At 37.2% G+C, this 25,978-nt stretch overlaps 1 protein-coding gene and 1 long non-coding RNA gene across 6 annotated transcripts in view; one reads left to right on the forward strand and one right to left on the reverse strand.

Moving 5' to 3' along the window:
* KIAA0825 (KIAA0825 ortholog) overlaps positions 1-4,953 on the forward strand; it is a 396,162-nt gene extending 391,209 nt beyond the window's left edge. For all 5 annotated transcript variants that reach the window (XM_032403994.1, XM_032403995.1, XM_032403993.1 and 2 more), the window contains one exon: positions 3,387-4,953. In XM_032403994.1, the coding sequence (XP_032259885.1) occupies positions 3,387-3,504 (118 nt within the window). In that variant the 3' untranslated portion in view covers positions 3,505-4,953. The remainder of the gene's footprint in view (positions 1-3,386) is intronic.
* The window catches only part of LOC116632237, a 96,603-nt gene that overhangs the window by 63,410 nt on the left and 7,215 nt on the right, over positions 1-25,978 (reverse strand). The window contains exon 2 of the long non-coding RNA XR_004299370.1: positions 19,123-19,169. This is a non-coding gene — a long non-coding RNA (uncharacterized LOC116632237). The remainder of the gene's footprint in view (positions 1-19,122; positions 19,170-25,978) is intronic.

Consider the following 25,978-nt stretch of genomic DNA (forward strand, 5'->3'; position numbering starts at 1 on the left):
AAAACCACAATGAGATGTCACCTCACACCTGTCAAAATGGCTACTATCAAAAAGACCAGAAAAAAAATGTTGGCAGGAATGTAGAGAAAAATAAAAGAGAGAGAATCCTCTTGCACTGTTGGTGGGAAGGTAAACTGGTGAAGTCACTATAAAGAGCAGTATGGAGGTTCCTTAAAAATTTTAAGATAGAACTATATGATCCATCAATTCCACTTCTGGGTATTATCGGGGAAAAAACAAAAACACTAATTTGAAAAGATATGTGCACCCCTATGTTTACTGCAGCATTATTTACAATAGCCAAAATATGGAAGCAACCCAAGTGTCCAGAGATAGATCAAATGGATAAAGATGTGGTATACATTGTATATATACAATGGAATATTACTCAGCCATTAAAAAAAAATGAATTCTTGCCATTTGCGACAACATGGACAAACCTAGAGGATGTTATGCTGAGTGAAACAAGTCAGAGAAAGACAAATATATGGTTTCACTTACATGTGGAACTTAAAAAGCAAAACAAATGAACAAGACAGAAACACTTGTAGATACAGAGAACAAACATGGTTGCCAGGGGGGAGGAGAGTGCAGGCATTGATAAAATAATTGAAAGAGATTAAGATATGACCTTCCAGTTATAGAATAAGTCATGGGAATGTATTTTACAGTAGAGGGAATATAGTCAACAATATTGTAATAACGGTCTTATATGGTGAAAGGTGGTAACTAGAGTCATCTTGGTGATCATTTTGTAATGTATATAAATATGAAACCAGTATGTTGTACTCCTGAAACTAATATAATGTCAATTGTACTTCAAAAAAAATTATAGATTTGAAATAAAACAGGGCTTGAGGTAAATAAACATACATTTCAAATTCCTAATGTTTTATTCAATAAAGTAAAATTATTAGAGAAAATGTAGTTGTAATATTATTTTTTCTCCTGTCTTTGTCAAAATTTCTTATTCTCATATGAAATGATTTCTTCTCATAGGAAATGATTTCTTCTTAATAAGCACAAAGCAAATGTAAGAAGGCTGTGGTAGATAAATTATGTTGCTTAATATCATTAATTACTAACAGCTCAATTACACTGTGAGGTGCCTACAATTCTCATGAAGCTTCTAAATCCTTATACAATACATTTAAATTACATTAATTATACAGATATTTAAATGAAGCAGAGATCGTGCTTTCAATTTTCATAAGGAGAGACAATGATCAAAATATTTACGTGCATATTACATATTTTGTTCTGTTGACATTCATAAAATAATTCATTTACTCAGTACAATATTAGCACCTTTCCATGGAATAAAAAAGGTAAAACTAATTTTTCATGTTTGGATTTCATGTATTTACATGAATTTTAGAGAATTCTTTTTTTTTTTTTTTAATATATAGTCCAATTTGGGCAACATTTTTCAGGAAATAAAATACTCAAACTACTTTTAACATTAATTAATGATAAGTGTAAATGGTTTTAAAACATGGTGAGTGTTGCATTTCTAAGTACAGACTCTAGAGCCTGGTCCCTGATTTCAATCCAAAGACACCTGGGCAAGTGATATTAACATTCTGTATCTCAGTTTACTCCTCTGTAGAATGGGAATAACCACATTTTCTAGTATGGATTTAAAGAGTGATATGTCAAGGGTTTAAAACGATGCCTAAGTATTTTCTGTTATTAATATTTTCCTGGAAGAAATTCAATTTCACATGCAAATTAATGATGCCCAAGTTCACCTATATAAAATGGGTAGTGACAGTTTTTGATCTTTAAAATTCCACGAAAACAGTAGAAGGTAACCTTATGGGCTAAATTTTAAATTTCAAAATACTGACCTAAGGAGAATTGCCCCTTGTCACATGACCAAGCAGTGTAGTTGTGAAAAATCTCTTTATCCTGCAAGTTGTTATTAAAATCTATATGACCAATGACCTAACTCTGACCGTATGGGAACATATAGAAAAATTAAGACAACCATTAGTAACAGTTTTTAGATACAGCCAAGATTGGGGCTAGGAGATGAGGAGAATCCCAGGCAGACAATGAAGAAGTCTAAAGAAATGTAAATTAAATTAAATTAAATTAAATTAAATTAAATTAAATTAAACCCAGGTCTAATTTCTCAGATAATTCTTTCTCTCCACTCTTCCTTCCTTCTTTATATAAACTACCTCCCTGGATTGGTCAGGGCATAGTGAGCTCAACACTCCAAGAAAACCTATGTTTGGGAACAAGGATCCTAATGGGAGGTTCTGGAAAATGCAGTGCCCCTGCTTTCTTTTCAGTGAAGAAAACCATAAAGATCCCACTCCAAACTCAATATACTTTCTTCATGTATGATAGACTCTTATCCAGGAGTTCTGACTATAATGAAGTAGTGGGTTTCTGGAAGACATTCAGTGAATAACTCCTTGTTTGTTAGAAATTCTATCCCCTTATAGCTGAGGGTCTTTCAGGATATATGTTTTTAGGATTAAAACATTGGATTTAAAATCCTTTTGTGACAGTATATCATGGTGGATGGCTTGGGGCTTGGTAGAATTAGGAGTGAGGAAAACAGAAAGAAAATGTAGGTAGATGATTCACTGTTGGATTGCTAGGTCATGTGTGCCCTGGCCAGACCTGAGGAAGTGGCATATATGAGAAAGGAAGGAGAAGGAGGAATTAATCATATTGGGTTATTGTGCTATTTACTTTGAAGATTATATATACTTCCATATTCTGACACTTCGTTAAATATCTCCCAATCACTCAATTTAGAGTCTTTAATCTCTCTTTTTTAGCCAATTCCCTATGGAATTTTGCAAACAATTTGCTACTTTTCTTGGGTCATTTTAACTCGATTACTTCAAAGCTGGTATTATTTCTAGGAATAGACTGACCTGCCTTTAAGGTGTGTTCAGTTTAGCTTAATAATTCTTCTTGCTGCTGAGGTCTTCCTGGCAAATCTCTCTGCAACTTAAAGCCACCGATATACTGATCAGTGAGAAAAATACTATGCAAAATATTTGCTTATTAATTGCTAATTCTAGGTTTTATTTATATGCATGTATATCCTAGTAAGGCATCTAAATTTTTTAAATTAACATATTTAAAACAATACTTTAAAACTTTACCCTAGACTGGAACTGGTTTGACTCCACTTTGCTCTCCCATTTTTCTGGCCCATTCTGCAGGAGCAGTGCCAGTGAAATTTGGTGCCCAAGAGGGAGTCAGTAAAAGAATAAACAAGGAGAAATAGATGCCTCAGTAAACCAGTGACTACACATATTTGAGCCTTGAATAACTTGAGTGTTGACTACACATATTCAAGCCTTGAATAACTGAGTGTTTGGAAGTTCAAAAATACTAAGATGTGATTTTTCTTTTAGATGGGAAATGAGGAAGGATGAGAGACTAGAAGAGGAAGAAAAAGCGATGCTGGAACATTTAAAACAATTTTGCACCATCCAGAACTCTTCTGCCACAGATAACACAGAGGAACCGTAATCTGCAGAAAACAGCAACAGCTTTATTTTAGGAAATAATCACATGTAATGGAGTAGGATTTTTACTACAGTCAGAATGAACCTCAGATGTGCTGTGAAGCATGAAACCAATAACTGAGTAATCTCTGAAATGAAAAGGAATACACCACATAAAGAATAAAGTGCTACATATTTTTTACTTTAAAAATAATTTCAAATGTTTTTCTTTCCTCAGTTGTTCTCTTTATATGATATAACTGCTGCCATCTCGTGTTCCCTTTGAATTATTTTTTTTCTTCTTAGTCTTGAAGTATCTATGACAACAGACAAAATGTTTAGAAATCTTTTCCCTAAGGATTTTTAAATACAGCATTTAGATGTTGAGTTGAATGGAGTAACATAGCCCCTTGAGGGTCATCTGAAAATTTCAATTTAATTTTACAGCTATAGCCCAGGTACAGGTCTTAGTCACTTTTAAAACCCACAATGTACCAGCCTCCTTTCCCAAAGCCTCTTCCTCAAGCAGTTTATCTGAATCATAACCACAAAAACATTCTCCTGAAGTATAACTTTAGTCCTATCTCTGCCTATAGTGGTTTTTCAAACACCACGTTCAAATTTTCAATCATATGCTTTCAGATCCTATACCCAATGTCTCCATATTCAAGCAACTGCTTGTCATCCTCCTAGTTCACATGCTTACTATTTTTCCCAACTGGAAAGCATCTTTCTTCCAAAATAACATTCAAAACTCATTCCAACAATCCCCTAGTTCCTGTTATTTCTTTTATTTCTATTATATTGACATGCACACGCACACACACTAAGGAAATGGAATGTGTTTTAGTGCCCTCTACATCAAGTTATATTTACTGTATCCTTAGTGCATGGTATTAGATTATGAAAACCTCAAGGGGCTTATAATATGAAGTCTCCTTTTTAAGGGATTTCATAGTCTCCTCAAATACCTGCCACAGAGTTATTCATGTAGTGGGCAATTAATAAACACAGTTGTTTGAATGACTGTCATTAAAAGAAGACAAAAAGGCAATTCGACTGTTGAGCAATCTACACGATATTTGGGAGAAGCCTTATCTATTTTAGACCATATGATATCGAACATCATGTTTCTGATGTTCTCAGATTGTCCATATTCCCACATTCTGTGATTTTTATAAAATGTGTAGGCTACATAATTTCCAAAGGAAAGTACTTATGCATTTTTCAAAAAGTAAAAGCCTAGAGTGCAGAGGAGGCCACCTTAGAAAATCTCTTGCATTAATTCCTACATAAAAACATATAAATGCCCATGTAGCTAGCTGCCTACCAGTAACACATTTTATTTCTAAAAAATGTATTTTTGTTAATCAGTATAATTATAAGCCAAATGCTTTAAGACATGGTTGAAATAATTTCTAAAAATTCTATACAGACTGGGGCACCTGGGTGGCACAGTGGGTTAAAGTGTCTGACTCTTGGTTTCAGCTCAGATCCTGATTTCAGGGTTGCGGAATCGAGCCCCACCTCGGGATCCAAACTCAGTGCAAAGTCTGCTTGAGATTCTCTCCCTCTCCCTGCCCCTCTGCCTCTGCCCCGACTCATACTCTCTCTGTCTCTCTCTAAAATACATAAATAATTTTAAAATTCTATACAGACCATTTAAAAAATGGTAAGAAATTTTCATAAGAAATGAACTTACCTATAAACAGTTACTATAATAATCAATTTAAGACAACAGTTGACTTTCTTTCTTCAGCTTTGTGATGGTCTGTGTAAAACTGCATAATATATTTTATCAGAAAAAACACTAAAATAGAAAGTCAAAATAAAAATAAACTGAGCCAATAAACTAAATAATCTTATAAAGTAAAGGATTTCATATTTGGGTTCTTTGTCTTCTAATATATCTAAAGATCATCTTTTGACACTAAATAAACTAAATAATCTTATAAAGTAAAGGATTTCATATTTGGGTTCTTTGTCTTCTAATATATCTAAAGATCATCTTTTGACACTATTTTTTTTAACTGAATCTGTACATTTCTATAGTAATCCTGAGAAGTGACTTATTTCCATCTAGAAAAAAAAATTCTCTATGGCTCCATTTGAAAGGAATTTAGAATAGTAAGGGGAGAAGGAGATCAATTGGAAGGAGAGAAATGTGGAAAACAGAAGAGTTTGCAGATGAATTTTCTTCTTCTTCTTCTTTTTTTTTTTTTTTTTTGAGAGAGAGAGAAAAACAGAGAGTGAGTGATGGGGAGGGTAGAGGGAGAGAGACACCCAGCACACAGCTCCATGCCCAGCACACAACCCGATGTGGGGCTCGATTTCACAACCCTGAGATCATGACCTGAGCTAAAATCAAGAGTCAGTTGCTTAACCAACTGAGCCACCCAGGCGACCCCAGATGAATTCTCTTCTATATTTGCTCCGTGAAATTACTGCAACCGTAAGTGGAATAAAATTTATAACTGGGTATGCTAAATGATAAGATATTGATTTATCAGATCATTTTGACTTTATGCTTAACATGTTAAGTATGATAAGAATGGTATTTCAAAATGGTTACTCTTTCTCATGTTTATTTTGCATTTGTGTAAGTTAACAACAAGAATGAAGCCTAATACTTTATATATCCCAATATGCTTATTACCAAAATATTATCTTTCTTCTGTGTTCTGTTTAACTGTATTTTTATGTAATTATAAAGATGTATCTATTTTATTGTTTTATCAGTTACTATGTGAAACAGTATGAATTAATTCTTAATAAAATATAGGTGATAATGTGTATTTCAGATATTTTACATTTTTGTTGTCTCTACCAAACACTCTTTATAGAATTATCTAGCAAGAAATGTGAAAAATAAATCACTTATTTTTTTCTACCAATATGTTCTTACTCAAAGTATTCTATTATTCCATTTCATATATTTCTGAGTCACAGAGAGCTTCAGGTTGTTTGTAGTTAGCATTTCTTATTATTAAAAAAATCTTTAAAGTTTTTTTTATACTTTTCATTATGCTTGAAATATTTTGTAATTAAAAACATAAAAAAGCTGTATTCAGACTTCAATAGGAAAGAAATCTTATCACATGCTACAACATGGATGAACTTTGAGGACATTATGCTAAATGAAATAAGACAGTCAGAAAAAGACAAATACTGTATGGTTCCCCTTATATGGGGTAGCTAAACTAGTCAAATCCATAGAGACAGAAAGTAGAATGGTGGTTACTTGGGGCTAGGGAAAAGAAGAGTTGTGGAATGAGTACAGAGTTTCAGTTTTATAAGATGGAAAAGTTCTGGAGCTCTGTTTCACAACATGGTGAATATACTTAACACTACTGAACTATACACTTTAAAAAGGTAAAGATGGTAGATTTTATGTTACATTTTTTTAACCCCCCCCAAACACATACACACACCCCAAAACTGCAGTATGTGGAAATACCACTGCAAAATATTCCTAACAAGATGCCTGAAAGCTCTTAAATTTTAATAGGGAACTATGAGACCAGTATATTCAGCATCAGCTATTAGTCCACACAATGACAAAAACTATCCTCTTTGCCTTCGAGAAATGTTTTCAACAGTATCATCAATAAAGCAGTAAACTCTTGTTTCTCCAGAATTTAAAGAATTCACAACCTTATAAAACACTTTTCTTTTTAAAATATAATTATTTGCACAAATAAAGATCGTATTAGTTACCTATTGCTGCACAAAATTCCTGACAGAATTTAGCAGCTTAAAACAACACATTATTTCATAGTCTCTGTGTATCAAGGGTCTGGGAATGGTTTAGGACATTACATAGCTAAAATGAAAGTATCAGCCAGGGCTGTGGTCTCATCTGAGGTTCAATTGGGGAAGGATCCATTTCAAAGTGGTTGTAGACAACATTCATTATCCTGCAGGCTATCAGACTCAGGACCTCAGTTACTTGCCATGTGTGTCTTCCCAAAATGGCCTTTTGCTTCCTCAAAGTCAGCAAGGGACAAAGAATCTCCTTGTAAGGTCAATGTTACAACTGTATGTAATGTAATCACACACACCATGCATATTCCATCACCTTTAAGAAATTCTAATTCTCAAAAGCAAATCACTCATCCTACCCATGCCCCGGGGGAGGGATCACAGAACAGCATGAATGCCAAGAGGTGAGGATGATGGGAGCCACTCTGGAGTCTATCCACCACCAATCAGGATTTAGGCACAGAAATATCCTTAATGAGGGTAACCATGTTGAGAAGTAGAAGTGGAGCTGGACTAGGAATGAAGAGCCAGGACTTAATTTTTATTGCTACAGTAAACCAGGCTATGTGCCAGACACTCTATATTAAATAGCCAATTAAATCCCTTCTAAGCCCCTACTGAGATTTGTATTGACAGCCACATTATAGAAATGTGAAGAAACTGACCCAGATTTTTAAATAAAGATGCATAGTGAGGTTCTACTTCAAGACGGCAATGTAGAAAGATCCTGACCTCCTCTCATGGACACATTGAATCTACAGCTACACGTGGTACAATTCCTCTGGAAAAAAACTAAAAACTAGCTAAGCAACAGCTACACATCAGGCAAATGAGAAAAATACCACATCAAAGCAGGTAGGAAAGACTGAAACACACGCTCACCATAAAACCAACCCCTGGCTTGACAACATACACTCAGGAGGGAACTCAAAACCCACAGCTTCTCCCTAAAGAGAGAACGGTTTGAACCCCAAATGGGGCACTTCAACTTTTAAGACCTTCACCTAAGAGATGAGCCCCCAAAACATCTAGCTTTGAAAAACAATGGGGCTTGTAAATACAAGACATACAACCCTACAGTGATCTGAAAAATGAGTCTTAAAAGACTGATACACTCAGACTTACCTGTCCCACACCCAGGTTCAGAAGCAGCTGTTCATGCCCAAATTTTATGTGGAAGAATCTCATTTGCTAATCTAAAAGCACCACAATGCATTGCATTCCTGAGTTTTTTCAAAAGCCTAGGCCTTTCCCCACCCCCAAAGTGGGCAGCATCATTACACCCCCCTTTGCTGCTCTGCAAACTGTGGGCATCATCTTTTTTCTTCTTTCCAGTGGGCACCACCTTTACAAACTCCTCAGCCTTGCTCTAGCTGGTGGGCACCATCTACACATTCTCCCCTTGCTGCACTGAAGAGTGCCATTATCTTCCAGAGGGGAACTGTTACACCTTTTGGTACCCCAGTTTTTATGAATGTCACCCAGGGGATGCTCTTTCTTCGCCTGACTGTGGAGACTGGGGGGAAGGTTGTGTTCCTGGGTGCTATGGGACTGTAGCAATTGGAGAGACCATTCTTGGCAGATTACCATTCCCAGGGCACTACACAGAGAGCAGATGAGCAGATGATCAACCCCCCCACCCCCACACTCCCCCACCAACACACAGCAGTCTTTCTGGGAAGGAGGCTTACCTGCTTGTTTAGGAGCTTAGGCCTAAGAGGCAGGCTTTTGCTTTGGCACTCATCTAGGGTCCTATGGAGAAGCTCTCAGGGAACAGAGGCCAGTAAATGAAATCTTTGTGCTCTCTCTCTGCCTCACTCCAGCTCACTGTTATCTCCCAGGAAGGAGCTTATGTCCTTGTCTAGCACCACAGTTTTTGTGGCTGCCATCAGGGTTCACCTCTACATCACCTGGCTCTGGTAGTCAGTGGGGCTTATGGTCACAGCTCCCACAGGAAACTAAGCAATGGAGGAGTTCTTAAATAGCTTCCATTCTCAGGGCACAGAAAAAGGCAAAGGAGCCAGGAGTTCAATCTTCTGTCAACAAGGCGTATTAGTTTATCATCACAGCTGCAACCTGAGGGGCAGGCTTCTAATTCAAAACACATCTCAGGGCTATCTGTAATCCTTTCCAGAAACCTTGAAAGATGGGCACTATCTTCCTACTCTCCATCTACCATGCACCAGAGTACTGGTATCTTTTGGAAGGGAAGTTGTACACACATCTGATGAAGTGATTTTACTTCTGGTGCTCTGGTCTTTTCTGCTGCCATGCAGGGAATGCCCCTTCACTGTCTGGCTCTGGTGCCCAGGGGAAGCTTATGTTCCTGGGTCCCACAGGACTGCAACAATCAGAGAGACAGTTCTGGGAAGGCTACCACCCCAAGGGCACAGCAGAGACAGAAGACTAAAACATATTTTCAGAATTTCTGTGAAAGAGGCCTTTTTACTTGTCCTGGAGCTTCAGGCTGAGGAGCAGGCTTCAGGTCTGGCACACATCTAGACGTCCATGGAGATGCTCATAGGTAGCATTCGCCAGGAGACACTCTACGCCAGCCTTGCTACAGCTTACCAGAATCTCCCAGAAAGGAGCTTATACACTCATCTGGAGCTACAATTTTTGCAGCTTCTGCCCAGATTAACTCCTCTAGATACCCTGGCTCTGGTAGCAATTGGAGCTTACGCTTGCAGTCCCAAAGAACTAGAAAAATTTGCTTACTTTAAAACTTGCTGCTTGAGACACCATCAGCCTGAGACAAATCAACAAGGAAACATCAGCCTTAAACATCACATTACACCAGATGGACTTAAAGGATATATACACATTCTATCCAACAACAGAGTACACAATCTTCTCAAATGCACATGGAACATTCTCCAGGACAGATCAAAGATTAGGCCACACAAAAAAAGTCGTAATAAATTTAATAAGAATAAAGTCATATCAAGCATCTTTTCTGACCACAATGGTATGAAACTAGAAACCAATTACAAGAAGAAACTAGAAAATTCATGAATATGTGGTAAACAACATGCTACTGAACAACCAATGAACCAAAGAAATCAAGAGAAATAAAAAACTACATTGAGACAAATGAAAATGGAAATACAGGATACTAAAACTTATGGGATTCAGCAAAAGAAGTTCTAAGAGGGAAGTTCATAGTGATAAATGTTTATTTCAAGGTCAAGAAAAATCTCAAACAACCTACCTTTATACCTCAAGGAACTAGAAAAAGAAGAACAACACCCAAAGTTAGTAGAAAGAAGGAAATAACAAAAATCAGAAAAATAACAAATAAAATAGAAACTAAAAAGACAACAGAAAAGATGAATGAAAATAAGATCTGATTCTTTGAAAAGATAAAGAAAATTAATAAAACTTTAGTCTAAGAAAAAGGGAGGACTAACAAATATATCAGAAATGAAAGAGACTTTATATATACCAAACTATACCAAAAAACTTTCTGAATTAATCAACAAATTCAGTAAAGTTGCAGGATACAAAATCAATATGCAAAAATCTGTTGTACATCTATACATTAATAATGAACTACAAGAGAAATAAAGAAAATAATCCCATTTACGATGCCATCAAAAAGAATAAAATACCGGGGCGCCTGGGTGGCTCAGATGGTTAAGCATCTGCCTTCTGCTCAGGTCATGATCCCAGGGTCCTGGGATCGAGCCCCGCATCAGGCTCCCTGCTCTTTAAAAAAAAAAAGAATAAAATACCTAAAAATAAATTAAGCCAGAAAAGTACAAGGTCTGTGCATTCAGAACTATAAGCCATTAAAACAAATAAATTGAAAAAGACACAAATAAATGGAAAGGTATTTTGTGCTACTGGATTAAAAGAATTAACACTGTTAAAATGCCCATAATTCCCAAAACAATCCTGAGAATTAATGTAATCCCTATCAAAGTACTGATTATATTTTTCACAAAAATAGAATGAACAAGCAATCCTAAAATTTGAACCATAAAAGACCTTGAATATCAAAAGCAATCTTGAGAAAGAACAACAAAGCTGGAGGTATATTTCCTGATCTCAAACTCTATTACAAAACTATAGTTATCAAAATAGTGTGGCACTGGCATTAGAAGAGACACAAAGAACAATGGAACAGATTAGAGAGGCCAGAAATAAACCCATACTTACATGGTTAGTTTATAACAAAGAGGCCAACAATATACAATGGGAAATGGACAGTCTCTTCAATAAATGGTGTTGGGAAAACTGGGCAGTCACGTGCTAAAGAGTAAAACTGGACCTATATCTTATACCATAAACAAAAATCAACTCAAAATGGATTAAAGCTTTATGTAAGACCCAAACCATAAAACTTTATTTATTTATTTATTTATGGGGGGAGGGGCAGAGGGACATGGAAAGAGAAAATCTTAAGCAGGTTCCATGCCCAGTGCAGAGCCCAACACGGCGCTCAATCTCACAACCTGAGATCATGACCTGAACAGAAATCAAGAGTTGGACGCTCAACCAACTGAACCACCCAGGCACTCCCCATCCAAAAAAGTTGTAATAGAAAACACAACTGATCAGCTCCTTGACATGTCTTTGCAATAATTTTTGGAATTTGGCACCAAAAGTAAAGGCAACAAAAGTAAAAATAAACAAATGAGACTATATCAAACTAAAAATCTACACAGCAAAGGAAAACATCAAAATGAAAAGGTGACCTGTTGAATGGGAGATAATATTTGCATATTATATATCTGAGAAAAGGCTAATATCCAAAATATTTTAAAACTCATACAACTCAATAGCAAAAAAATTCTGATTGAGATGAATAGAAAATCTGAATAATTTTCCAAAGACATACAGACTGCCAGGGGTACGTGAAATGATGCTCAACATCACTAATCATCAGGAAAATGCAAATTAAATCACAGTGAGATATTACATTATACCTGCTAGAATGTCTACTATCAAGGTAAAAAAAAAAAAAAAAAAAGACAAGAAATCCCAAATGTGGATAAGGATGTGGAGCATCTAAATGTGGGAATGTAAATTGGTGCGGCTACTATGGAAAACAGTACGGATGTTCTTCAAGTGATTAAAAATAAAAATACCATAAGATCTAGCAAGCCACTTCTGGGTGTTTATCTGAGGAAAATGAAAGCATTAACAACAACAACAACAACAAAATGCAATCCCATATTCATTTCAGCATTACTTACAATAGCCAAGACATCGAAACAATCTTAAGTGTCCACTGATAGATTCATGGATTACTAGATTAATAGTAAATGAAGAAAATGTCCACACACATATACACACACATTGGAATATTATTCAGCCACAAAAAAGACTGAAATCTTGCCATTTGTGACACTATGGATAATCCTTTTCTCAGACAGAGAAAAAGAAATACTGTGTGATCTCATTTTTTTTGTGGAATCTAAAATAAAAACAAAAAAACAAAACACAAGCTCTTAGAGAGAGGAAACAGATTGGTGATGGCAGACATGGGACTGGAGGGGAGTGGGCAAAATTGGTCAAAAGGCATAAACTTCAAGTTATAAAATAAATAAGATATGGGGTGTAATGTGCAGCATAATGACTATATTTAAAATTATTGTATTTCATATTTGAAAGTTGCTGAGAGGAAATCTTAAAAATTCTCATTACAAGAAAAAACATTTTAACTACGTATGGTGAAGGATGTTAACTAGACTTTTTGTGGCAGTCATCTCACAGAATATACAAATATCAATTACGTTGTGCACCTGAAACTAATATGATGTTGTAAGTCAATTATATGTCAATTATAAAAAAGAGATGCACAGCAAAGTTCAGGCTTTAACACACCACCTCTAACCCAACCACATAGTATTAATAAGTGGAATATAAAAAATAAAAACAGAATACTGGAGCTGGGCTCAAAAGTAAAATTAACACACCAGAAATAAAAAGAGACTCCAGCTGTCCCAAACTGCACACTTGGTAATGACTTCTAGCATAACAGCACGAGAAACTCCGCTGACCCACTCCCCCAAATAAGAGTTCAAAAACAAAAATAAGGGCTCTGGAAATGTCCCATATGCAAACAGCAAATTAAAAAATATCTACTCCAGGGACACCTGGGTGGCTCAGTTGGTTAAGCGGCTGCCTTCAGCTCAGGTCATGCTCCCAGGGACCTGGGATCGAGCCCCGCATCGGGCTCTCTGCTCAGTGGAGAGCCTGCTTCTCCCTCTCCCTCCCCACCTAGAGAACCTTTGCTATCTGTAGAGGATACTGACAATAGCTTTCAAACTTCCACAGAATAATGCTTTCTTCAGATGAATTCTTACTCTAGGAAATACAATTTATAAAACAGATATGAAGGTTAAGAAAGTTATTTAGATAGTATATATCCACTTTCTTAGAAAATTCTTAAAGCAATTCCATGGCACTTTGAAAATCACTGAGGGAAGCTTCTGTTTCAAGATGGCCACCTAAACAGAAACAACTATCTTGGGCTCAGATAAGTGTGTTTGGACTCTTTTCCCCAGGCTAACATGCTAAGAATGGTTCCTCATAGAAAGTGAACAATTTGCTTGGGAAATGTCTTCCTGGAAATAACGTGGATGTTAAGGCCTAAGGCAGAGACTGCTACTTGTACTTGCAACATCCATTCTCCCTTTGTTTTGTAAAACACACGGTCGCCTCAGATCAAGATCATATTTCCTAAGGAGGAATTAAGATGGCAGATTAGTGGGAGAACCCTGGGCTTGTTCCTTCCTTGAACACAGCTAGATCAGCATCAGAACATTTTGAACAACTAGGATATCCATCTGAGGATTAAGAAAACAGTCTACACAATTAGAGGGAAAGAACATGGCAGCTGCAAGGTTCAGAGACATGAATTAGGGGAGAGAAAAGCCACAGTGCCATGGAGGGGGTGGGAGCCCTTTTTATGGAGAGGAAGGGGGGGGTTGGAGAGAGAGTATTGGGATCATGCAAGAAAAACACTCCCCCAGGACCACTGACTTGGGAATCGAGAGGAACTGACTATTGCAAGTTTTTTGTAAACTGTGGAGCCCAAATTCTAAGGTTTTAGAAGTCCACACCATTCACTGGAATCAAGCTGGGTGGGCAGCAGTGCCCCGGGGAGGGAGGTCGGAGGCCCAGGAGTGGATGGTGGACAGCCTGGTGTGGGGATTCCCCTGGGTTGTGCTGGGAGAGAACATCCTCCTTCCTGGAGTACATTTGGAAGAGGATAGATTCTCTCTCCAAGAACGACAGACCCAGTGGGTGCCACTGAGCAGCCATTCAACAGCAGGGGACAGACGCACGTGCAGAGAGCAGATAGCATGATCGCAGCTTTTTGCTGTGCTGCACCATAGACTCCAGGCACCTTCATGGCCATGCGAGTGCTTTTCTAGGACAGAGCAACGCTGGAGGCAGTGCTGCGAGGTTCTCCTCCAGGGGAAGAGAGCAGGTCCATGCCTTGCTTGCTAGGTCATTTAAGATTTGGAGTTTTGAATCCTAGCCCCCCCAACCAGAGATAAAACACAGGAGAACTGTGAGCGTAGAGGGCAGATAACCCATTCACAGCTTTACACTGAACTGCACCATAAACTCCAGACACCATCATGGCCGTGGGACTGCTTTTCTGGGACAGAGCAGCGCTGGGCAAAGCACTGCAAGGCTGTCCTCAGGGGGAGGAGAGCTGATTCATGCCTTGCCGGGTTATTTAAGATTTGGAGTTTTGAATCGCAGCGGTACACCAGAGATAAAGCACAGGAGTACTGTGGTGCTAGACTTGCCAAAGGCCCAGGGACAGACAGGTTGAGGGCAGGGATCTGATAGAGGCTTGGGCCACAGAAAGGAAGATTGTTTGCTTTTCTGTAAGGGCCCCCTGAGCAGCAGTGGCTCCCAGTTCCCCTCCCCAGGGACAAGAGGGCAGAGTGATGCCACCTTCTACCACCACACTGCCCCCTTGCCCACCAGCACTACTGGACTTGAGAGAGAAACACAGTGCCCCCAGTAGAGGCTGGAGCTCTTACATGAAGCCCCACCCCCCTTTGGCGTGCAGGGGCAGCTTTACTAGGGCAGGTCTGACTATGAGCCAGCCCAGTGGGACTTTCTCCCACAGGAACAACACAGATCCCCTGCATGTACTTATTGTTTTTTCCTTTTTTCTTTGAGATCAGGCTTATAGTTTTTTGTTTGTATGTTCCCTTTTCTCATGTTTTGAATTAGGCTTTTTCTTTCTGTCTTTTTTTTTTTTTTTGAATCAAGTTTATAGTTGTTTGTTTGCTTTTTTTGTTCCTTTTCCTTTTCTCTTTCTTTTTTGGACCAGTTTTTTTTTTCTTTTTTTCTTTTATGAGGCTTATCTTAACAAACAAATCAAAGCACACCTAGTTAAAGGCCCAAACACTCCCCACTGCAAGCAAGGAGGAACTCCGTAGATGACTGACCTGTGGGAAAGAGCAGCTAAGACACAACAACAGAGTGCAGGCAGCATACATTAGAAACACTTCCTGAAGTGCCAGGCCCTGGAAAGTGTATGACCCATTTTTAATATAGCATTACTCTCAGGAGCAGGAAACATAATACTTCATAATATGCGAGAGACAGAAACTTAGCCAAAATGACAAGATGAAGGAATTCTCCCTAAAAGAAAGATCAAGAAGAAATAGCAGCCAAGGACTTGCTCAAAACAGATATAAGCAATATAATGGAACAAGATTTTAGAACAACAGTCATAAGAATACTAGCTGGGCTTGTAAAAAGCATAGAAGACACCAGAGAAACCTTTGCTGCAGATATAAAAGACCTAAAAAGTAGTAAGGCTTAAATAAAAAAATGCTATAACTGAGATGCAAAACTGAGTGGATATAATCACCATGAGGATGGAAGAATCAGAGCGATGAATAGATGATATAAAAGAAAAATTACAGAAAATAATGAAGCTGAAAAAAAGAGGAAAAGAAAACTATTAGATCATGAACATAGACTTAGGGAACTCAGTGATTTCATAAGGGGCAAAAATATCCATATCATAGGAGTCCCAGAAGAAGAAGAATGGGAAAAAGGAGCAGAAGGTTTATTTGAAGAAATTATAGCTGAGAATTTCCCTAATCTGGGAAAGGAAACAGGCATTCAAGTCCAAGAGGCAAAGAGAACTACCCTCAACATCAACAAAACAGGTCAATACCAAGATATATCATAGTGAAACTTGCAAAATACAAAGATAAAGAGAATTCTGAAAGCAGCTAGAAACAAAAGGTCCTTAACCTATAAGGGTAAACAAATATGGTTAGCAGCAAACCCATCAACAGAAACTTGGCAGGCCAGAAGACAGCAGCATGATATAGTCAATATGCTAAATGGGAAAAATACATAGCCAAGAACACTTTATCCAGCAATGCTGTCATTCAGAATAGAAGGAGAGATAGAGAGTTTCCAAGACAAGCAAAAACTAAAGGAGTTCATGAACACTAAATCAGCTCTGCAAGAAATATTAAAGGGGACACTTTGAGCAGGAAAGAAAGAACTAAAAGCAACAAAGACTAGAAAGTAATAGAGACAATCTAGAGGGACAGCAACCTTACAGGTAATACAATGGCAGTAAATTCATATCCACCAATAATTACTCTGAATGTAAATGGACTAAATGCTCCAGTCAAAAGGCATATGGTATCAGAATGGATCAAAAAACAAGGCCCATTGATATGATGCTTGCAAGACACACATTTAAGACCCAAAGACACCTCCAAATTGAAAGTGAAGGGGTAGAGAACCATTTATCATGCTAATGGACATCAAAAGAAAGATGTAATAGCCCTACTTATATAAGACAAACTAGGTTTTTTCTTCTTTTTTGATTATTTTTTTTTATTTATTATGTTCAATTAGCCAACATATAGTACATCATTAGTTTTTGATGTAGTGTTCGACAAACTATATTTTAAAACAAAGACTGTAATAAGAGGTGAAGAAGGGCACTATATCATAATAAAGGGGTCTAGCCAACAAGATCTAACAATTGTAAATATTTAGGCCCCCAACTTGGGAGCAGCCAAATATATAAATCAATTAATAACTTAAAAAATCTCATTGATAGGGGCGCCTGGGTGGCTCAGTCATTAAGCGTCTGCCTTTGGCTCAGGTCATGGATCCCAGGGTCCTGGGATCGAGCCCCGCATCGGGCTCCCTGCTCTGCGGGAAGCCTGCTTCTCCATCTCCCACTCCCCCCTGCTTGTGTCCCCACTCTCACTGTGTCTCTGTTAAATAAATAAATAAAATCTTAAAAAAAAAAACAACACCTCATTGATATAATATAATAATAGCAGGGGATTTTAACACCCCTCTAGCAACAGACAGATCATATAAGCAGAAGATCAACAAGGAAACAATGACTTTCAATGACCACACTGGACCAAATCGACTTAACAGATACATTCAAAGCATTTCATCCTAAAGCAGCAGAATACACATTCTTTTCAAGTGCACATGAAACATTCTCCAGAATAGATCATATATGGGTCACAAAATAGGCCTCAACCAGTACAAAAAGATTGAGACCATACCATGCATATTTTCAGACAACACTATGAAACTTGAAGTCAACCACAAGAAAAATATTGGAGGGGCGCCTGCGTGGCTCAGTCGTTAAGCGTCTGCCTTCGGCTCAGGTCATGATCTCAGGATCCTGGGATCGAGCCCCACATCAGGCTCCCTGCTCAGCGGGAAGCCTGCTTCTCCCTCTCCTACCCCCCCTGCTTGTGTTCCCTCTATCGCTGTGCCTCTCTCTGTCAAATAAATAAAAAAAAAATCTTTAAAAAAAAAAAAGAAAAAAAAGAAAAAAATTGGAAAGACCACAAATACACGGAGGTTAACGAACATCCTACTAAATATGAATGGGTTAACCAGGAAATTAAAGAAGAAATTAAAAAAAAATACATGGAAGCAAATGAAAATGAAAACAGGACAGTCTAAAACCTTTGCGATGCAGCAAAAGCATTCCTAAGAGGTAAGTATATAGCAATACAGGCCTTCCTCAAGAAACAACAGCAACAACAAAAAAAGTCTCAAACACACAGTCTAAACTTATACCTAAAGGAGCTGGGAAAAGAATGGCAAATAAAGTCTAAACCCAGCAGGAGAAGAGAAATAGGATTAGAGCAGAAATCAATGATTTGGAAGAAAATAAAAGAAACAGTAGAACAGATCAACAAAACTAGGACCTGATTCTTTGAAACAATTAGTATGATTGATAAACCCCTAGCCAGACTTATCAAGAAGAAAAGAGAAAGGATCCAAATAAATAAAATCATGAATGAAAGAGGAGAGATCACAACCAACACTCAAGAAATACAATTATAAGATAATATTATGAGCAACTATATGCCAACAAATTAGGCAATCTGGAAGAAATGGATAAATTCCTAGATACATAAACTACCAAAACTGAAACAGGAGGAAAGAGAAAGTTTGAACAGACCCATAACCAGAAAAGAAGTCAAATCAGTAATCAAAAGCTTCCCAACAAACACGAATCCAGGGCTGTATCGCTTCCCAGGGGAATTCTACCAAGCATTCACTGGGTGTTATACGCAACTAATGAATCATAATCATTGAACACTACATCAAAAACTAATGATGTACTATATGTTGGCTAATTGAATTTAAATACATTTTGAAAAAATTTAAAAAAACTAATCTTCTGAAACTGTTCCAAAAAATAAAAATGGAAGGAAAACTTCCAAACTCATTCTATGAGGCCATCATTACTTTGGTCCCCAAACCAGACAAAGACCCCACTAAAAAGGAGATTTACAAACGAATATCTCTGATGAACGTGGATGTAAAAATTCTCAACAAGATACTAGCTAATCAAATCCAACAGTACATTAAAAGGATTACTCACCACGACCAAGTGGGATTTATTCCTGGGCTCCAGGGGTAGTTTAATATCTGCAAATAAATCAACATGATATGCCACATTAATAAAAGAAAGGATAAGAACCATATGATCCTCTCAATAAATGCAGAAAAAGCAGTCGATAAATTACAACATCCTTTCTTGATAAAAACACCCAAGAAAGTAGGGATAGAAGGAACATACCTCAAGATCAAAAAGGCCATATGTGAAAGACCCACAACTACCACCATCCTTAATGGGAAAAACTGAGAGCTTTTCCTCTAAGATCAGGAACACGACAGGGATGTCTACTCTCACCATTGTTGTTCAATATACTACTTGAAGTACTAGTCTCAGCAATCAGACAACAAAAAGAAAAAAAAGGTAACCGAATCAGCAAGGAGGAAGTCAAGCTTTTACTCTTCACAGACAACATGACAGTCTATATATAAAACCTGAAAGACTCCACCAAAAATTTGCTAGAACTGATATATAAATTCAGCAAAGTTGCAGGATATAAAATCAACTTACAGAAATCTGTTGCATTTCTATATACCAATAATGAATCAGAAGAGAAATCAAGGAATTGATCCCATTTACAATTGCACAAAAACCCACAAGAAACCTAGGGATAAACCTAACCAAAGAGTCAAAAGATATGTACTACGAAAACTATAGAACACTTATGAAAGAAACTGAGGAAGACATAAAGAAATGGAAAAACATTCCATGCTCATGGACTGGAAGAACAAATATCATCAAAATGTGTATACTACCGAAAGTAATCTACACATTGAATGCAATCCCTACCAAATAACACCAGCATTTTTTACAGAGCTAGAAGAAAAAATCCTAAAATTTGTATGGAACCAGAAAAGACCATGAAAGGAATGTTGAAAGAGAAAATCAAAGCTGGAGGCATCACAATTCCGGACTTCAAGCCATATTACAAAGCTGTAATCATCAAGACAGCATGATACTAGCACAAAAACAAACACATGGATCAACGGAACAGAATAGAGAACCCAGAAGTGGACCCACAACTATACGGTCAACTAATCTTCAACAAAGCAGGAAAGAATATCCAACAAAGCAGGAAAAAAGACAGTCTCTTCAACAATTGGTGTTGGGAAAATTGAACAGCCACACTTAGAAGAATGAAACTGGACCATTTTCTTACATCATACACAAAAATAAACTTAAAATGGATGAAAGACCTAAATGTGAGACAGGAATCCATCAAAATTCTAGAGGAAAACACAGGCAGTAACTAACGTCTTTGACATCAGCTGTAGCAACTTCTTTCTAGATATGTCTCTTGAGGCAAGGGAAACAAAAGCAAAAATGAACTATTGGGACTTCACCAAGATAAAAAGCTTCTACACAGCAGAGTAAACAATCAACAAAACTAAAAGGCAACCCACAGAATAGAAGATATTTACAAATGATGTATCAGATAAAGGGCTAGAGCCCAAAGTCTATAAAGAAATTTTCAATCTCAACACTCAAAAAATAAATAATCCACTTAAGAAATGGGCAGAAGACACAAACAGACATTTCTCCAAAGAAAACTTAGAAATGGCTAATAGACACATGAAAAAATGCTCAACATCACTCATCATCAGTGAAATACAAATTAAAATCACAATGAGCTACCACCCACACCAGTCAAAATGGCTAAAATTAACAACTTTGGAAACAACAGATGTTGGTGAGGATGCAGAGAAAGAAGAACCCTCTTACAATGTTGGTGGGAATGCAAACTGGTACAGCCACTCTGGAAAATGGTATGGACATTCCTCATAAAGTTAAAAATAAAACTACCCTATGAGCCAGCAATTGCACTACTAGGTATTTATCCAAATGATACACAAATACTGATTCAAAGGGGCACATGCACCCCAATGTTTATAGCAGCACAATAGCCAAAGTATGGAAAGAGCCCAGATGTCCAACTGTCTGATGAATGAATAATATATATATATATATATATATATATATATATATATATATATATATAGTAGAATATTACTTAGCCATCAAAAAGAATGAAATCTTGCCATTTGCAACAACATGGAAGGAACTAGAGTGTATTATGCTAAGCGAAATAAGTCAGTCAGAGGAAGACAAATATCACATGATTTCACTCATATGTAGAATTTAAGAAACAAAACAGATGAACATAGGGGAAGGGAAGGAAAAATAAGATAAAAACAGAGAGGGAGGCAAACCATAAGAGACTCTTAACTATAGAGAACAAACTGAAGGTTGCTGCAGGGGAGGTGGGTGGCAGGATAGGCTAAAAGGGTGATGGGCTTAAGGAGGGCACTTGTGATAAGCACTGGATGTTATATGTAAGTGATAATCACTAGATTCTACTCTTGAAACTAATACTAACTACATTGCATGTCAACTAATTTGAATTTAAATACAATCCTGAGGAAAAAATAAAATCTTTATCAAAAGCTCTAAAAAAAAAAAAAATCACATTTCCAAGTACTTAGTAGCATAGTAGTTATGTGTGACTGCATGTCTAAGTACTGATCAAGAAGATATAAACAAAAATGGTGCAAGCAACTTCTCACAAATTCTCAAGGGGTATTTTTTCTCTTCCTTTTGGCTGGGATGTGAGCATAACAGAAACTGGAGTAGCCATTTTGGCTAGATGAAGATGGCACATGATAAGCTTGACAGAACCACAAAAATATAGAAACCTGGGTCACTGACTGTAAAGCCATAAAAGTCCTAGGTTGTCTACACTTAATGTGAATGAGAAATGAACTTCCATCTTGTTTAAACTGGTTATTTGGGTTTCTTAAATCACAAACAGCAAATTCTTAATATCTTAACAAATATATGATGTGGGAGAAAAATATCATATAATAAAGCCTAAGGTTACACTGTGCCTCTGAGAAAGATTAAAATTGGCTAGGAGTGTGTGGGGGGCTGCAGAACAACAGACCAGGAGGGAAATTCTCCTACATAACAAAACCCTTCTTAGTTAGATAACTGGGGAAGACATCAGCTTACCTCTGTTTTTCAGCCCTATAGCCTTAAGGGCACTATGACTACTAAAGGCCTTACCTGTTGACTCAGAGACATTTTTCCCCTTGTTTAGAAAACATACCTGTGCCTATATAACTACAGAAAAAAAAAACCACTATGAAACACTCTGAGATGCACTTTTAAAAAAAGACAAATCAAAGGCTTGAAAGAAGACGGACAGTTATGTGATAAAGAAAGTCGAGGAAAATGTTAACAGTATAATCTAGGAGGTGGAGATACCTTTTAACCCTCTGTATACTTGTAAATTTTCATGATAAAATATTGGAAAGAAAAACATTCTAGTTACTGCTAAACTAGTCAACATAACCCATTTTATGAAGACATAAACAGAAAGCCGGGAATCACCAAACCAATAAAATTAAAGGATCATGATAAACAGAATATCCAAACTTAAAGAAAAAAGAGATGGTTCAGGAAACAGAAAATAACTTTCTGATGATATTGCAGAACATAAAATAGCACTCTTCTGTGAAAAATAAGCAATCAGAAAATAAATATTTCTTGAAAATTAAAAATAAAGTATCTGAACCTTCAAAAAAATTCACTGACTAAAAACTGACTTGGTCATCTGGAATTTAAATAACATTGAGTTAAAATTTACTGAGCAGAAGGCACCAGTCTAAGCTCCTCACACATCAGTGCCGCCATCATCATTCATTTGGATGAACCCAAGAGCCTCCTAAATTATCTACAGACTTCTACACTGACCCCTTTCAGTCAATTTTTAGAGGTGCCATAGCAATCCTTTTACAATCAGATCATGGCTCTCCTCTATTCAAAGTTCTCCAGGACTCCCCTTTTAATTCAGAGTAAAAAGTCTTTTTTAAAGTGGCCTACAAGATCTGGTCTTCTGCTTTCACCCATCCCTCTTACCTCTTTTCTTGCCTTTCTCCCCTCCAGCCACACTGGCCTCCTTAGAACTTCTTAAATATGCCAGGCACACTCCAACCTTCATGCTTTTGTTCTAGCTTTTGCACCACAGAAAGGTTTCACCTTTTCTAGACCTTCATACAAATGAATTTAGATAGTATATACTTTTTCATGTAAGGCTTCTTTCACTGGGCATGTTTTGAGATTTATTCATATTGTATATATCAGTGACTTGTTCCTTTCTATTGCTGAGTACAGGCATATACCTCAGAGGTACTGCAGGTATGGTTCTAGACCACCACAATAAAGTGAATGTCACAATAAAGTGAGACAAATGAATTTTTTGGTTTCCCAGTACATATTAAAGTTATATTTACACTATCCTGTAGTCTACTAAGTGTACAATATCATTATGTGTAAAAAAATGTACATACCTTAATTAATATATTATTGCTAAAAAATGCTAACCATTATCTGAGCTTTCAGTGAGTCATAATCTCTTTGCTAGGGGAAGGTCCTGCCTCCATGTTGATGGCCGCTGCTTGATCAGGGAGATAACTGCTGAAGGTTGGGGTCTTATTTCTCAAAATAGGACAATGAAGTGTGCATCATCGGCTCCTCCTTTTACAAACAATTTCTCCTCCTTTTACAAACAATTTACAAACAATTTCTACAATCTCTACCCAATGAAGTGTGCATCATTGGCTCCTCCTTTTACAAACAATTTCTACATAGCACATGGTGTTGTTTGATAGCATTATATACACAGAACTTCTTTTAACTGGAGTCAATCCTCTCAAACCCTATTGTTGCTTTATCAACTAAGTTCATATAATAATCTAAATCCTTTGTTGTCATTTCAAAAGTCTTCCTAACATCTTCACCAAGAATATATTCCATCTAAAGAAATTACTTTCTTTGCTCATGCTTAAGAAGCAACTCCTCATCCATTAAAGTGTTATAATGAGGGTGCCTGGGTGGCTCAGTCGTTAAGCATCTGCCTTCAGCTCAGGTCATGATCCCAGGGTCCTGGGATCGAGCCCCGCATCGGGCTCCCTGCTCAGCAGGAAGCCTGCTTCTCCCTCTCCCACTCCTGCTGCTTGTGTTCCTGCTCTCTCTGTCTCTGTCAAATAAATAAATAAAATCTTAAAAAAAAAAAAAAGTGTTATAATGAGATTGCAACAATTCAGTCATATCTCCAGGCTCCACTTCTAGTTCTCTTGTTATTTCCACTACACCAGCAATTACTTCCTCCACTAAATTTTGAGCTCCTCAAAGTCAACCACGGAATCAACTTCTTCCAAACTCTTGTTCTTGAAGATATTTTTACCTTTTCCCCACAAATCATGATTGTTCTTTATGGCATCCAGAATGTTGAATCCTTTCCAGGTTTTCAAATGACTTTGCCCAGATCCATCAGAGAACTCCTTATCTATGGCACCTATAGCCTTAAGAAATGCAGTTCCCATGTAAACACTTGAAAGTTGAAACTGCTCCTTGATCCATGGGCTAAAGAATGGATGTTGTGTTAGTAGGCTTGAAAACAACATTAATTTTGTTGGACATCTCTGCCAGAATTCTTGGATGACCAGGTGCATTGTCAATGAACAGTAATATTTTGAAATAAGTCTTTTTTTTTTTTTTCTGAGCAGTGTGAAGAGTGAAGAGACTTAAAATATTCAGTAAACCCTGTAAATAGATGTGCCATCAGCGAGGCTTTGTTGTCCCATTTATAGAACACAGGCAGAATAGATTTAAGGTAACTCCTAAGGGCCCAAGGATTTTCAGAATGGTAAATAAGCATTGACTTCAACTTAAAGTTACCAGCTCATGGCCCCTAATAAGGGAGTCAACCTGCCTGCCCTTGGAAGCTTTGAAGCCAGGCATTGACTTCTCTCTAGCTATAAAATCCCAGATAGCATCTTCTTCCAATATAAGGTTGTCTACATAGAAAATGTTGTTTAGTGTAAATGCCTCCATGAGTTATTTTAGCTAGATCTTTCAGATAACTTGCTGCTTCATCTTGAACTTTTATGTTATAGAGATGGCTTCTTTCCTTAAACCTCATGAATGAACCTCTACTAGCTTCCAACTTATCTTCTGCTGCTTCCTTACCTCTCCCAACCTTCATAGAATTGAGGACAGTAGAGCTTTGCTCTGGTGTAGGTTTTGGCTTGAGGGAATGTTATGGCTGATGTGATCTTCTATCCAGACCATTAAAATTTCCTCCATATTGGCAAGACGGCAGTTTCACTTTCTTATCATTTGTGTTTTCCCTGGAGTGGGAAGACCTTTTAATTTCCTTTAAGACCTTTTCCTTTGCCTTCACAACTTGTCTAATTGTTTGACCCAAGAGGCCTAGCTTTCAGCCTATCTTGGATTTCAACATGCCTTCTTTACTAAGCTTAATCATTTCTAGCTTTTGATTTAAAGTGAGAGATGTGCAATTCTTTCTTTACTTGAACACTTAAAGGCCACTATAGGGTTACTAATTGGCTTAATTTCACCATTTTTGTGTCTCAGGGAATACGAAGGTCTGAGGAGAGGGAGAGACGGGAATGGCTGGTTGGTGGAGCAGTCGGGAGACACACAACATTAATCAGTTAAGTTCACCGTCTTATATGGGCATGGTATGTAGCACCCCAAAACAATTACAATAGCAACATCAAAGATCACTGATCACAGATCACCATAACAATATAATGAAAAAGTTTAAAGTAATTGTTAGAATTACCAAAATGTGACAGTTATGAAGGGAGCAAATGCTGTTGGAAAAATGGTGTTAATAGACTTGCTCAATGCAAGGCTGCAACAGACTTTTAATTTGTAAAAAATGCATTATCTTCAAAGCACAATAAAGTGAGGTATACCTGTAGTATTCTATTACAATTTGATGGACACCTGGATTATTTATAGTTTAGGGCTA

Source organism: Phoca vitulina, unplaced genomic scaffold, assembly GCF_004348235.1.
Source record: "Phoca vitulina isolate PV1807 unplaced genomic scaffold, GSC_HSeal_1.0 scaffold6, whole genome shotgun sequence".
In the NCBI taxonomy this organism is placed as follows: domain Eukaryota; kingdom Metazoa; phylum Chordata; class Mammalia; order Carnivora; family Phocidae; genus Phoca; species Phoca vitulina.